At 29.3% G+C, this 15,498-nt stretch overlaps 2 protein-coding genes across 2 annotated transcripts; one reads left to right on the forward strand and one right to left on the reverse strand.

Annotated features, from left to right (window-relative positions):
• Positions 1–1,248: 1,248 nt before the first annotated feature.
• PGO_146230 (hypothetical protein) lies at positions 1,249–7,043 on the reverse strand (the record flags this gene model as incomplete). Its single annotated transcript, XM_028690613.1, has 4 exons — positions 1,249–1,662; positions 1,828–5,844; positions 6,183–6,458; positions 6,798–7,043. The coding sequence occupies 4 exons, from the start codon at positions 7,041–7,043 to the stop codon at positions 1,249–1,251; spliced, it is 4,953 nt and encodes a 1,650-aa protein (XP_028546414.1).
• A 2,095-nt stretch (positions 7,044–9,138) lies between these two features.
• Positions 9,139–14,369, forward strand: PGO_146240 (hypothetical protein, conserved; the record flags this gene model as incomplete). Its single annotated transcript, XM_028690614.1, has 10 exons — positions 9,139–9,357; positions 9,677–10,001; positions 10,222–10,315; positions 10,489–10,567; positions 10,713–11,574; positions 11,964–12,649; positions 12,972–13,151; positions 13,517–13,578; positions 13,795–13,993; positions 14,157–14,369. 10 exons carry the CDS (start codon positions 9,139–9,141, stop codon positions 14,367–14,369), a joined length of 2,919 nt encoding a protein of 972 aa, XP_028546415.1.
• Between the last annotated feature and the right edge of the window lie 1,129 nt (positions 14,370–15,498).

Below are 15,498 nucleotides of genomic sequence, written 5' to 3' on the forward strand. Positions count from 1 at the left end.
AAAGGTAAAAAATGTATAAGGATATAAATGCAAATATTTATTTTTTGATAACTTTATGCACTGTAGTAGTAACTCACTCAGAGGTATGAGTGTAAATAAAGAAAAGGAGGAAGAAGGCTAAGTAGAAAAAACGGGAGTGGAGTGAAATGGACGATATTGAAAAGATGGCAACTTGTTCAAAAACGTGCACATGCATATTTACACGTATGTATGTGCGAATATCTATGCGCGTAGACATATTCGTGATTATGTGTGCATGTATATATGATATATCTGTATTTTGTGCACCATGTGTACTTGCATGGGGTTTGCATATATATATATATATATATATATATATATATATATATATATATATACCATGCCTATTTTTTATGTGTATGCATATGTGTAAAATATAATTCGGAGTATACGTGTACTTATGCGTATACACCATTTTCAAAGAAACTTTAACAAAAATAGAAGAATAAAAGAAATGGGAAATAAAATTGTTCTTTCTATTATATGACACTTAGAAAAAAGGAACCCAAAATTGAGTGTATGTGTGTATAGGAAAAATAAGTTTATAATGGTTAAAATTTTTATCTAAAGAAGGTAGTACAAACATGAACCATATTTTTATATATCTAATTGTGTTCATATTTATAATGCTAATTCTGACAAGGCCTTAGCAATTATTTTTTTTTTTTTTTTTTATTTTTTTTTTTTCCCTCCCCCCCTCAAGTAGTTTTGTATTTCGTCCGTTTTGTAATTTTTGAGATGGTAACGCAGAAGCAGGATTGAGGATTAAAGTTGATATAAACTTTGGTTGGATGCAACAAGTGATGAAATTAAATGTTGATCAGTGGTTTTGGTGCTGTTATTTTTAGAAGAGTATCATAAAAATGCGTTGTAAATGTGTCTCTAATGTGGAGATTATCATAAAATGGTGATACAAAAGTAGGTTGATGAAAAGTGTAATTTAATTAAAATAATGATTATGTGTACTTGTAGATTTTATAAATTCTTCATGCGAAGAACATTTAAATGCTGCAAATAACGTGCAGGCGTTAAACCAAAAAAAAAAAAAAAAGTCTTAAAATATTTAAAACAAATTAAATAAATCAAAGCAAGTAATGCAAAATAAATAGTGCAAAATATATAGTGCAAAAAAAAAAAAAAAAAAAACTTATTTCTCCCACCCCCCCAATGTACACTCTTTTACTTTTTTATTACCCAAACATAAAATTTAAACTTTTTTAAAAGTGACTATTTTTTACATTTTTTACTTAGAATTACAAATGGGTCTATAGTTACGTACCAATGGGATTTACAAATTTGTAAAAAATCATTTAAAAATGTTTCAATAATTTCACATAAAAAAGGGATTTTATACAAAATAATTAAAACGTTGGTTATGTCTATTATTATTTTATCGCCTACATTTTTGTTAATAATGTGAGTTATTTTTGCCTTAAACTCATAGTTGTAATAATGCAAAATTAGTTGATCTATTTCGGATTTTTCTGTTAAATGATCTTGTAGTAGTCTTGTAATAACTTGTTTATATTTGTCGTTTCCCTTTAGTACATTAATTCTTAAGCTAAATCTGTTTACTATATCTTGGAACAGTTCTCGATAGATGCTTTTTGTATCTTCCTCGGGCAGATAGGTTGTCAGCAGCTGCGTGTGGCGTAAATGGGGACGAGAGACAATTTTCCAAAGCGGTCTGTGTGTGTTTGTGGGGCCCATATGTGAGCAATTGCATACATCTATGTATACATCGATGCACACATGTGTATGTTGAGACGTTTATGTCTCGCAGGAAGGAGGTGACACAGGTTTTACCTTGCATGTAGAGCGAAGTTGCATCCCATATGGCAATATATCACACTCATAGTTCAGGGAATTCACAATTTGATTCTTTATCATGTTGTCTGAAGCTAGCCAAATGTTCGTGTAATAATCAAATCGAGTAGATAAAATGTCTACTATTTTTTGAGATAATTTTTTTCTCAGAAGGAATGACTTATCTAACACACGCTTAAAGTTTGCACTAGCGTTTTGCCATTCTTGTCTGAACAATTTAATATCATGAGGAATATAATACCGGTGAAGCTTGGAGAAATGTGTTATGCATTTTTTATATCCTACAAATACGCTACTTACCTCATGGGATTTCACATCTTGTAACATTTCTGTAGAAATATGTTTTTCACTTATTTTTATGGGAATCATTATTTCGCTATGATTTATAGAGTTCACGTTGTTTCTATAAATGCTGTTTTTTTCTCCCTTACCAGTATTTTTTTTTTCACTTTTACAATTTTTATCTCTAGAGGAAGTGTCAAACGGATTATGCGTTTTTTGTTCAGTTTCAGGAAAAATAGTTGTTAAAATTTTATTGCCACATGAGTCCGTTTTAACATCTCCCAAAATTTGGATAATCATCCCGTTGGGTGTCCGAAATGAATCCTTATCAATACATTGAGAATTAATATTCTGCACACACTGACTCAGTTTGATATCTCTGCTTTTCATTCCATTGTGCATTGATGTGTTTGTATCTGTAATCACATTTGTTACTACTCCTGTATTTGTGCTATTTCCAGTGGAGATTATTTTCCTTTCCCTGTGGAAAAACTCCCCGAGCTTGTACCAAATGGAATATATTTGAATTAAAATAGACTCTGTAAAATCCACTGTGTTAATGACGAGTGCTAGTATTTTTATTGTGATGCTCTTAAGAGTACTATTAGTAACTGCATGTCCATTAATAATAAAATGATGAATATTTGTAAAAAATTGTTTGTCATAAAAATTGAGAACTTTTGTAACAATTTCATTTGATATTAAAGGCAATGATAACATAAAATGAACGTACTGAAATAGGATACATAGAAATGATATACTACTATTAGTTAAGTAATATAATTTATTATTAATTAATAATTTATTTGTATCTTTATTTTTTATTTTGAAATATTTTTCTAACTGTGTGTTTACTTCATATGGTATATCATCAAGTATGTTCCATTTTTCTAATTCCAATGATTTATGCATTTGTATATTTTTAAATTCGTAAAAATTATTTATAGCAATAATGGATTCACTTTTTATATATTTTGTGATCTTATTATAATATTTCTTTTCATCAGGAATATGCATGAATTTGAAATTTTTTTTTAACATTGTCTTCCTTTTTATTATTTTAATAAAATTGACCATATCTTGCTGTTTTTTTTTTTTTTTTTTTTTTTCTAGTCTTAATAATAATTTTCTCCTTTTCACTGACAAATAAAACAGCTGATTCGAAATGAGCAATGAATTTGTCACACAAAGGTTTTTATATGGTGTAGACGGTAAATACCTCTGGTGATATTCTCTCAAGGGGTCTTCTTCTACTGGTAAATTCTTTCCTGTGTGCTTGTCGAATTGGTTATCTATTTTATTTGTCTCGTCATTTGATCTTTCCATGATTAGATTATCTTCCCCAATGTGAGTTTCACATGTTTGGTGTTTCGTTTTATTCCATAGGTAAAGAGAAACCAAAGCATTTTTTCTAATCCTCATTTTCTGTTCGTTCCTTCGTTTGGATATGCAGTTAAGTAAGGTTACTTTTTTGATTAAAGTAAGGAAGTTCTTGGTTAGACATATTCTTACGTTGAAGCTTTTTTTAACTAAATTATTTCGAATGGGTTGTTTGTATAGTCGGCTTACATTTGTAGGATTCTTATGAGATAAGGAAATCAGTTTGTGTGCATGTTTGGCTTGCCTTTTATTTCTTAACAAGCTGAAGATGGATAAAAGAAAAATGTGCAAATAGATCTTTCTTAATTGATATCTTTTCCTATGGATGAATAAAAAGATGGGAAGAATAGTCCGATGCATAGAAATCATTTGATTAATTCCTAAATGTAGATTATATTTTTTCCTTTCATTTAATATGTCATTTAATTTTTCTAAGAATTTATTAAAAAGGAAGTATTGTATATTTTGGTAATTTTTCCAATACTTTATAAATACATGTTTCATCATATTCAAGAATTTTTTTTTCTTAACAAGTTGAAAATAGCTACCATGAGATATAAGAAACGGGATATGTATCTTAAAAGTATTCATATAAGCATCATCCAAAATTACTGTAATTGTTTTTCTTATTAAAAATGAAGTCCATTTGTTTATATTACTGTAAACTATTTTTATTTTACTGAAAAATTTATTTAAAAAATGCATTAAATTTACAGTAGGGAACAGACCTATATGTCTGTGCAACATGTTTATTGTCTCCTTTTCATGAAATTCAAAATTTTTTTTTCTTTTGCATTTTTTTATAACTAGATATTCGCAAATGCTATTTATTATTTTGTTACTATGCCTATTCGTGTTACCTTTCTTTTCTGATAGTAAATATAATGTGTGAATTTTTCCACGTTCATAACACTGATTCTTATTTTTTTTCTCTTTTCCTAATCTCATTCGATTTTTGCATGCACTTTGAATATCTTTGTTCCATTCTGAATATTTCAATTCATTTTGGGTTCCATGTTTATCTAACATGTTTTCCATGTGGATGTTACTTCTGTCTAGTTTAAAATTTTCTCCCTCTATGGTAGGAGATCCCTCTGGCTTAAAATTTTCTCCCTCTATGGTAGAAGATCCATCGGGTTTATTTCCTTTTACTTCTCCAAAGGAGGTCTCTTCAGGAATGTGACAAATCTGGTCACATTGCATAAGCAAAATGGATTCACTTAGAGACTGATAGAATAAGTTATCAACGAAGGGAATGAAATAATTTTGATTACGACAAAAACGTTTCAATGAATCAAAGAAGTTGTTAAAAAGTAGAGACGGCGTGAAAATTTTGTTTAATTGGGAAATTTGTTCATCCATCTTGAATTTTTTGTTTCTTTTTTTACAAAAATATGTGTTCGATGTGTAATTCCATTGCTTAACAAAAAATTTTACATCATTTTTTCTTTTCTTGTACTTGATAATTTTTTTTTTTTCCCTGTACAAAAGGCGCATAAACTCTTTGTTCATCAATTTGTGAAATTTTACAAAGTTCTTTATTTTTTTTTTCTCCCTTTGATTTTCTGATTTATGAATATTTGTGTCTTTGCTTGCATAGTCGCATGATTTTCTATTCTTAGGTAGCGTATGGTCAAAATTGGAGTTAAAATAACTCATGTAAATGTTACTCTCTCGTGTTGTTGCAAATCCACAACGGGTTTTGTTGCTCCTGTGAATTGCCTCATCTTCTAAGGATCTGTTACTTCCCTGCAGGTGATTCCAATCATTGGGACGCACAAGGTAGTGGCGAAGACATTTATTCAACTTATGAACTGAATAAAGATGACCTTTTCTTCTCTTAGATCGAAAGAGAAATAACAAAGTGTAATAAAAAAATGAAAAAAGGAAATTCTGAGATATAAAGTTTTTCAAGTATAATATGTTAAAATTAGAAAAATATTTTTGAAAATATTGAAAAAAAAAAAATTTTCTAAAAAAATTATAAATTTTAAATATTTTGTTTACTACAGCTAGACAATGATAAATTTTATTTTTTTGCAAACTTTTTTTTAACACTTTCAGTAGAGTCTGAAAATACATGAATTTTTTAAGAACATAATTCACTTTTATGCATTTTTTCTTCAAGTCATTGTGTTTTTTTAAATGAATATTTTTTAATAACATTCCTTTTATATCATTCACGTGTGTCTTTAATGACTTTATTTCATCGTGTGTACTTTCAATTTCATTTCTAATATTCTTCATTACAGTTATTATATGCAGATAATTCTGAAAATCCTTGGATATCAGTACGTTTATGCTTCTGTCGATTGTGTCTAGGTTTTCGATCAGCTGCAAGGGGGGGGGGGGGTTCGTTGTGTTGAATAGACGAATATGTGGAGGTTCCCCCATGTGGAAATATTCTTACATGTGTGTAGCGTATGTATATATGCATGGTTGTACCCACAGATGTGGCAGATAGATGTGGCAGATAGATGTGGCAGACAGATGTGGCAGACAGATGTGGCAGACAGATGTGGCAGACAGATGTACTGTATGCATACACGGATGGATGTACTAAATTTTGCCTTGCACAGATGTGCATGTAACTGAACTGAGAATTCCTGTAAGATACCACGCGTGTGTACATGCACGAGTACAGGTACATCCCCAATTTGCAGAGGGCTTACCACTTTCTGCTCCTGCACAAGAGTAGACATGTTACATTTGGAATCATCGCTGAAGAAAGAGTCGTAGTCCTTTTTCCATTGTGATTCAAAATGGTCACAGCTCGATAGATGATTTATCGTGTCCAAGTTGTCCCAATTGGTGGCTCCCCTTTGAGAAAAATTTTCAGTACATTTTCTTATTTCTATATACTTGGAGGGATTCTTCAAAACATTTTCAAAATGGTCTAGATTAATTTCATCTACGTTATGAATATTTACATCATTCAATGTGTTAATCTGTGAAATAGAAATATGAAAATGTTTTTATCATTTGTACCATGCCTTCTGGGGATCATCAGAAATTTACTAGATCATTTCAACTCTCTCCTCACTTGGTATATGTGCTTTGTGTGGGCACGTTCTTATATACATATATATAGATATATATATATATATATATGTATATAACTTCCCCTCAATCTGCACACTAAGACGAGTTCATGTAGGGTATATGGATGAAAGAAATGAGTGATGTGTAGAGATGCCAAGAAGTTAGCAGGTGTCTAATGGACTGTTCCAAAAATGCCTCAGGGCAAAAATGAGAAGAACAATGAGGAGAAGAGTAAAACGTTTAACCTTTGTAATGTAATGAATGTACTGATCGAAGTCTCGAATGTTGATTTTTTCCAAATCTGGAGTTGGCAAAGAGCCATAAATTTGTTCATTCGATTTGTCCTCATATTTTTCGATTTCACTTCCATTCCCGTTTCTATTTTCTTGTATGTTTTCATTCTTTACAACATTAGAAATGTGAATCAGACTGTGCCTATGTTTAAGCCAAGGATTTTCTTTCACCACATTGGTCTTTTTCTGTTTATCCATATTTATACATTTTAACCGCAACGCATGTAGGGACTGACATGTATGCATATAACTGTAATATTTTTTTTTTTTTTTTTTTTTTTTTTTTTTCTTCTTCACCACTTTGTATGTGTATCCATTTCCTATTTTTGTGGGTTTGGGAAGGGGACCTTTCTAGAAATTCGGATCAAACTGGGAATGTAAAATGGGCGTGTAAATTTGAGAGTTCTTTAGTGCGAACGCAAATGAATGTGCAATTGGAATTGCAAGTGGATGTGCACGTGTGTAATGTATATGCAACTGCTTCCTCATTAAGAGTGTAAAATATGTCCATACAGTATAGCGTGCATTTGTACCTCGAGGGAAGGCACATATAGCACCTTTTCCTTAGAACATAATTGAATTCATTCGAGGTACCACGGGAAGTGCATCTGCTATTTTTTTTTTTTTTTTTTTTTTTATCATATCTTTATTTTTAAGCATTTTTGCTACCCACACATATGACGTAACTGTTAATGAAGAATATCTTAAAACGGGGTGCAATAGAAGATACAAAAAATTTCGATAAAAATTTTTAATATTCAAGAAGGGATTCATATGCATATTTAACTTTTTAGCATAAGTTGGAATATTTTTTTTTTTTTTTTTTTTTTTTTTTTTTTTCTCTTATTTGGCACCTAAACGTGAACAGACGGGTTGTGTTTAGATTGTTATTACCTTTTCCCCAAGATAATGATAATTAAAGCTTGTATATCATTTTGAGAACACGTGAATTTAATTATGTGTGCGATTTGAAATGGGCTTTATCTCATTTCAGCATATTCTTCTCGCAATTCTAAATAATTATAAATCGTACGTACGGGAGAATCAGAACGAATGAACAAATTTTTTTAACTGGACAACGTAATGGATATGATTTATATGGGTCTTAATTTGTGAAGTGTAAATGTAAAGGAAAATTGTCGTGCTGGTGTAATCAAGGGAAAATATATATACATGTACTCAGCACACGGGATAGGACAAAAAAAGGTGTGAGATTATATTGTACTGATTTACACGTGTGTTATAATTTTACTCCTCTCTTTATATTCGCACATGCAATTACTTGTCCTCATGTGTGGATGAAAAATTGTGTAAAGTTGGGTAAAATGTACATCTGTCACCAATTACTCGGGTAGTTCACATGGTTATTTCTTTCAGAATACGTCGATTTATTTGTTACGAGTTTTGTTAGTATTTTTTTATATTTTATTATAGTTTATTATATTTATTATATTTTATTTTTTTTTTTTTTTTTCACTTTTCTTGAGCCCTCTTGGGGTCCTACCTCTTAGTTATGCTATTCATATATATGTGTATATGTATATGTGTCATACATATTTTTATTTTTTTACTTTTTTACTTTTTCATTTTTTTACTTTTTTACTTTTTTACTTTTTCATTTTTTTACTTTTTTATTTTTTTACTTTTTTATTTTTTTACTTTTTTATTTTTTTACTCTTTTACTTTTTTACTCTTTTACTTTTTTACTCTTTTACTTTTTTACTCTTTTACTTTTTTACTCTTTTACTTTTTTATTTTTTTACTTGTTTACCTTTTTACTTTTTTATCTCCTTGGTTTGGCCAATGGTTGAATAGATTTTTTTAAAAAACCTTGGGAAACGGAAAAGAGGGAAAGTGGGAAATAGTAGAATGTCCCTCCGATCGAGCCCTTTGAGATTCACTCCAAAATTTTATAAATAATGTTCACTAGGACATGCCTTTCCCTACTGGAACAATTTAAAAAAAAAATTATAAAGATTTAGAAGATTGGGAGATTGTAAGTTTAGAAGATTGGAAGATTAGAAGATTGGAATATTGGAAGATTAGAACATTGGAAGATTAGAACATTGGAAGATTAGAACATTGGATGATTAGAACATTGGAAGATTAGAACATTGGAAGATTAGAACATTGGAAGATTAGAACATTGGAAGATTAGAACATTGGAAGATTAGAACATTGGAAGATTAGAACATTGGAAGATTAGAACATTGGAAGATTAGAACATTGGAAGATTAGGAAATTTTCAAAAAATAAAACAAGTGAGAAGGAAACAGTAACCACAGAACACATAATGACGTTATGTAAGAAAAAATATAAAAATACGATTTCAGAAGATGACAAGATATTGTTTAAAACCTGCACAGAGTCTACTGAATATCTGCATATATATTTTAAGGAGTTGAAGGAACATTTATTTAGGCATAAAAAATATGAGGAGTTATTTAACTTTTGTTACAACACGCTGAGAAATATAAAAAACCCTGCGCTTTCACGAACCACGGCTCTTAAGGTATATACTCGTTCACACAAACACGTACGTATGTGTGAGTGTGTATATGTACGTTTGTATGTATGCATGTATGTATGTATGTATGTATGTATGTATGCGTGTATGTATGCATTCTTAGACGAATGTGCGAATGAATGTGCCCTCCCTTTTGTCTGCATGAACAATTGGAAAGACGTAAATTGCAAACGTGGATGTACAAAACCAAACACAGGCATACGTGCGATTAGCATATGAACGAGGGAAAATGATGATAAATTAATTTACTTCATTTTGTAAAAAAAAAAAAAAATAATTTTATTTTTTCCCTTGCTACCATCAGGTTATTAGTATCGCCCTTATTTTGAATCCCCAAAATGCAGATATGACAATAAATGGAGATATCCTCACATATGCATATAAACTTTTAAAAAGAAATGAAGAAGGGACAAATAAAAAGTTTTTCTTATACTTTGGTCATAGCACAAATAAAGAAAAAGGTAGCTTAGTTGCAGAATCGAAGAATTTATTTAAAACAATTGAAATTATAAAATCAAGATATCATTTGAAAGATGAATCTTTTATTAACAGAATATATAACAAAATACAGAAGAAGAAAATCCATATTCCAGATAGATGTTCCTTATCTTATTCTACATTACTAAATGGTAATAAATTACATTGTTTGTGTTCATATATTTTTGCATTTTTTTTTTTTTTTTTCTTTTTGTTATGACTACTTTTCAGTGCTTGCTTTTTTAAATAACACATATAAACACACATAAAAACACATACAAGCGAAGACTCCCACGCAGGCACACACACACACTACTTGTAGCAAACATACTTATTTATCTTTTTTTTTTTTTACGTACGAGTATGTCTCAGATTTTAAAAATGCAAAGAAGAATCTATTTGAATTGCTTGAAACGGAATTTGTAAATCATAGCAAGGTTGATAAGGTCTATTCTAATTATATCAAGTGAGGAGACACGTGCATACAAAATATCCCCAGATTTTTTTTTTTTTTTTTTTTTTACATTATTAGATCAATACTACACATATGATAATGTATATATATGTGTATCAAGACTAGCATAAAGGAAATACATTCACTTTGCTTATCGAAATATTTTTTTTCTTATTATCATGCAGATACTTGAATGATGTAAAGGGACGAACCATTGAATTTCTGGAAAACGGAGAATATGATTTCTATTGTAAATTTATTGATGTAATATAGGAGAACGAAGATGGAGAGTGAAGAAATATTTCCTTTCCTTTTGGAGAACATATCCTTATGTGTGGTGTGTTAGACTCTGTAATTTTTTTATTTTATTTTATTTTATTTATTTATTTTTTTTTTTTTTCTTTTGTAGGAAATGCAAGAAGAAGAAGAAATAAACATTAGGTATGAATCCTACCTACTAAGCAACCCAATCACATTTAATGAAAAAAAAGAAGAAAAAGAAACAAACCAAGGGAGTACACCAATACAAAGGGAAGATTTAAAAAAAAGTTTGGACAATATATTTTTAAACAATCAAATTATTTGTGAAGAAACAAAAGAAAAAAGTGACAACATGAATATGAACTTAAATAACGATTCTGGTACACTAAATGATGGAAGTTTTAGTTTACCATCTGGATCTAATAACAAAAAAAAATTTCGTGAAAAAAAAAATGAATATAAATCATTATCAAAAAACAGTTCTAGCAATGTTACAAAAACTGTTGCATCTATTGTAAGAAATACTTCATCCAACAAAGAAGTTAGTACAGAAGTAGATCTCATGAATAAAAAAAAAATTCATCCAATTACGAATGATGAGAGTATGAAAAGAGCAGAAAATGAGTTATTCAAAGGGAACAATATATTATATAACGAGGGTTGCATTAAAGGTAGGATAGAAGAAAAGTCACTTGATTTCCAAACAAGTGACTTACCCTTGGGAAGAAATGATAAAAAGGTAATCACTACGACAATGAATGCCATTTCAGGAGATATATATAATGAAAAACAAAAGCAAAAAAAAAAATTAAAAAAAATAGAAAAAATAGAAAAAATAGAAAACCAGATGGACTTAACAAAAACTGAAGAAGATAATAAAAAAAAGGAGCATGTTTCAATCCAAGAAGAAAACAACTCATGGTCTAATCAAAAGTTGGACAATATAAATAAACAGGCATGTAATAAAACAGTTGCATTTGATCTTGTCGGGAAGGAAAAGGATGCCAGAGGTAAATTTTCATCTTCATTTGAGGAATGGTTGACGGAATGGTGAAGTGACGGTGCTACAGATAGAGGTGGTGATAGTGATAGAGATGGTGAGCCCATTTTTTATGTTGTGATATGTGACAGACATATAAGCATTGTGAATAATTGAAAGGGAACGGAGATGAGTGGAATAAGGAACTTTTTGCATTCATACAGATGAAGAATTTTTCTTTACCTATTCGAAAAAAAAATACAAACACAGACACCAGTGTGAATGAGCACTTTGTTGCTTCGCCACCTCCGTCGTTTTCTCATTTATTTTATTTTTTTTTTTTTCTCTCATTTTTTTTCGTTTTTTCGCACTTGTTCGCACTTTTTCTCATTTTTTCGCCCTGTTTGCACCCCCTCCTAGAGGTGAATTTATCGGTAGAAGGAAAGACAGAAAAGACTATAGGAAGTAACGATAGTTTTAACGAGATGGAGATCGAAATAATAAATGAATTTAATTCATATCTAAATGAAGGAATGAGCCAAGTTAACAAAAATCAGAATGAATATAAAAATACGTTTAAAGAATTTAACAACTCAGTTAATGATGGAAATAATGCATTATGGAATAGCCTAATTAAGAAGAGTAATTTTTATTCAATTAAAGAAGATTTTTTAAATTATAATAAATTTTTAAGGGAAAAACAAAAAGATTCGAAAGAACAAACGTTGGGTGATATACTCGGTATGAATAAGTATATTGATTTAAAAACCAAAAAAAAATATGTTAATAAAAATAGAAAAATTAATTCAGATGAATTAAATCATATCATATACAAATTTACGAATAATTTAACTCAGAACAGAATATTAAAAAAGGAAAGTAAATTTTTACCAGGAATTGAGGAAACATCTGTTATTCAGAATGAGGCATCCCTGGGAGAAGCAAATGAAAAAGACAAATGTCCACCCCTACGACCACTCCAAAGAAATGATAATACTCGTATAAACTCCTTTAACAAATATTTTACTTTCCATGACAATATATCTTATGTGCAGGATTCGATATTGAAGAATAATTCCATCTTGCTTAAGGACAGCAACATTGAGGTTCACATAAATATATATATATATATATGCGTGCGTGTGGATCTTCCCTGGTGGTTGTTCAGAGTAGAAAAGCATGTCCTTTACCCCAGCATAGTTTGTTTACCACTGTCGGTGTTGACATTTTTGTCCATTTTTTCAAAAGTGCTTATAATATTAGACTATCGTCATTTTATCATTCGTTCTTCCATTTGGGGGTCACTTGTGCATTATTTTTTTATGCTTTTTATTTTTTTCTTCATTTTTTACTTTATTTTTTTTCTTTACCTTTTTCTTCATTTTTTTCTTCACTTTTTACTTTATTTTTTTTTTTACCGCCCATTAGATATCAATCAATCAGCAATACTACGGAACCAATGGAATCCTAAAAATTTTCTTGAAGAACAAAAAATTAGTTAATTACTATGACATGGATATACAGATATCCAATAAGATTCTCTTTCCCTTGAAATTCAAGTTTTTGAGCTACGAGAATATGCTATGTGCGAATGCTGTGAATTGTTACGTAAGTCTATGTTTTGGAGAAATTTGGGCATGCAAACTGTGGTTCATTTTATTTTGTGCTTCTTAACGCACACCCTAATATTTTTTTATCGCATGATTAATTAATGACTATTTAGATGATTAGTTAATGCTTATTCGAATGGGCACCCCGAATTGATGCTTTTAGAAAAGAAGCATTTACATGTATATATACATGCATACATACATACGTACATACATACATATATTTTTATTATTATTATTATTATTATTATTATTATTATTATTATTATTATTATTATTATTATTATTATTATTATTATTATTATTATTATTATTATTATTATTATTATTTTTTTTTCCCCCTGAAATTTGTTTTCCTTGCAGGAAATGGCCGTGAAATGTGTACACATGTACAAGGGATTTCCTCTAATTAAAATTTCCTACAGGTAGGATTAAAACACAGCAGGAACCTTGTGCATAGATACATATAGTGTGATTACGCGAACCTTTTTTTTTTTAGTGCATAATACACCCAGCTTAAGCTTAATTATGAATTTTCATTCGGCATGTTAATCTTACTTTGTAATGATATTTTTTCTTATTCAAATATTCTTCCTCACTTTCACTTTGATTCCCGTACCCTCCAATTTTTTTTTCTCCAGAATGCAAGACATGTTCAGAAAAAGTATAGAGTTGAGATTACCAATTCCAATCAATAAATTTATGAAGAACATTAAAATCACAAAAGATGTTTTTGTTAAATTTTGGAACAACGAAAATTTTAATATATATAAAAAGGAAAAAATTATCAACAAAATAGATACATTGGATAAGGAAAAAATCCTTCTGTTCTCTTCATTGGTAATGTCTCACACATATGATTTTGTTAAATGCGAGCAAATTGTTTTTATATGGTTTATTGTGAATAGAATATCATTTGTTTAGTGCTGCTTGAGAATATGCTTTCTATGTATATGTGTGTGTTTATGAATTCATCGGCCCTTTAAACTATACTACTTTTTAGGGAAACGCATTAAGTGTGTGCTATATAGAGGACATGATTTATTTGACTGGTTGTTACGCTGATAATTCAAATGCACTTGAGAATTATTTTGTTCTGGTTGGAATAGAGATCATAAAAAATAAATTGAAGATCATTTGTAAATCAAATAATCCCACTCTTTCTTCAGCAATTCTATTTTTAATTGTGCTTATACTTAAGAAACACAAGAGGTGATAGAAACGCGTTCAATTGGAATTGTCATTTTTTTTATGGAAGGAAGAATGACTTTTTCATATTTTTATATTTTTTTGTTTTTTAAGTTAAATTGTGATTTATTGTTTATCTCTCCATTTTTTAATTAAAAAGAAAACACAAAAAAAAAAAAAAAAATTATCAAAGTCCATTATTTTTTTAGAGTTTATTTTTTTGGTATTTTTTTAAATATTAATCTTTGTATATCACGATGTCTTTTTTTTTTTTTTATATTTCCCTCCTTTTTTCTAAATATCCCTTTGTGCATTTATTCATTTGTTTCTTTTATGAGGAAATAATCCTAGTTTTTCAATTCACATTGTTAACACTTTTACAGCACAAGTTGTACATATATAATGATAAGTAGATATATTGTTAAAACTTCAAATTATGCTTTTTGATAAGTTATAAAATAATGTTGGCAATTTTTTTTTTTTTAAAAAGGATGTTCATCTGTAATTTTTTTTTTTTTTTTTTTTTTATAGCAGTTTTTAACAAGGAAAAATACACGTATTATATACATTTGTTATTTTGTGTAAAGAATGGCAGTATTTATGAGTAGATGAGTATGGGCTGAAATAAGTATAGTTTATATGCCAATGTAACTTTTAAAGGAGGCAATGATAACTATAAAGTTTGCAACATGAAAAAACATCATGCTATATCGAGTTATTCCATAACCTTTCGTATCACCATGAAAAAAAGGTCTATCTGTTTGAAAAGATTTGTTCCAAGAATTCTGTTTTTATTATTGCCACTATATTTTCTTTGAGGCTATACACACTTGATCAGGAATGCAAGTTGAATAAGACTGCAATTTGGCATCCTTTTTTTTTATTTTTTTTTTTTTTCCTCTCTTTTTTCCCTGCTACACGAATTCGGAAAAAAAAAAAAGAACCAAATTTTTTATTTATGTAAAGTAAGAATTAGGTGTATATATATTCTTTTGTAAAAGTTGATATTTATAAATTCCTCCTATAAAACGCGTATGAATATTGGAAAATGTTGCATCTCTTAACAGACATAAATTTGTGCGTTTCTTGTAGGACGATGAATACACATATGTTTTTGCGCTTCTCAGTAAGAGTGTATTGGCTTTATATACATACCA

The sequence above is a fragment of the Plasmodium gonderi genome, assembly GCF_002157705.1.
Source record: "Plasmodium gonderi DNA, contig: Chr14, whole genome shotgun sequence".
NCBI lineage: Eukaryota > Apicomplexa > Aconoidasida > Haemosporida > Plasmodiidae > Plasmodium > Plasmodium gonderi.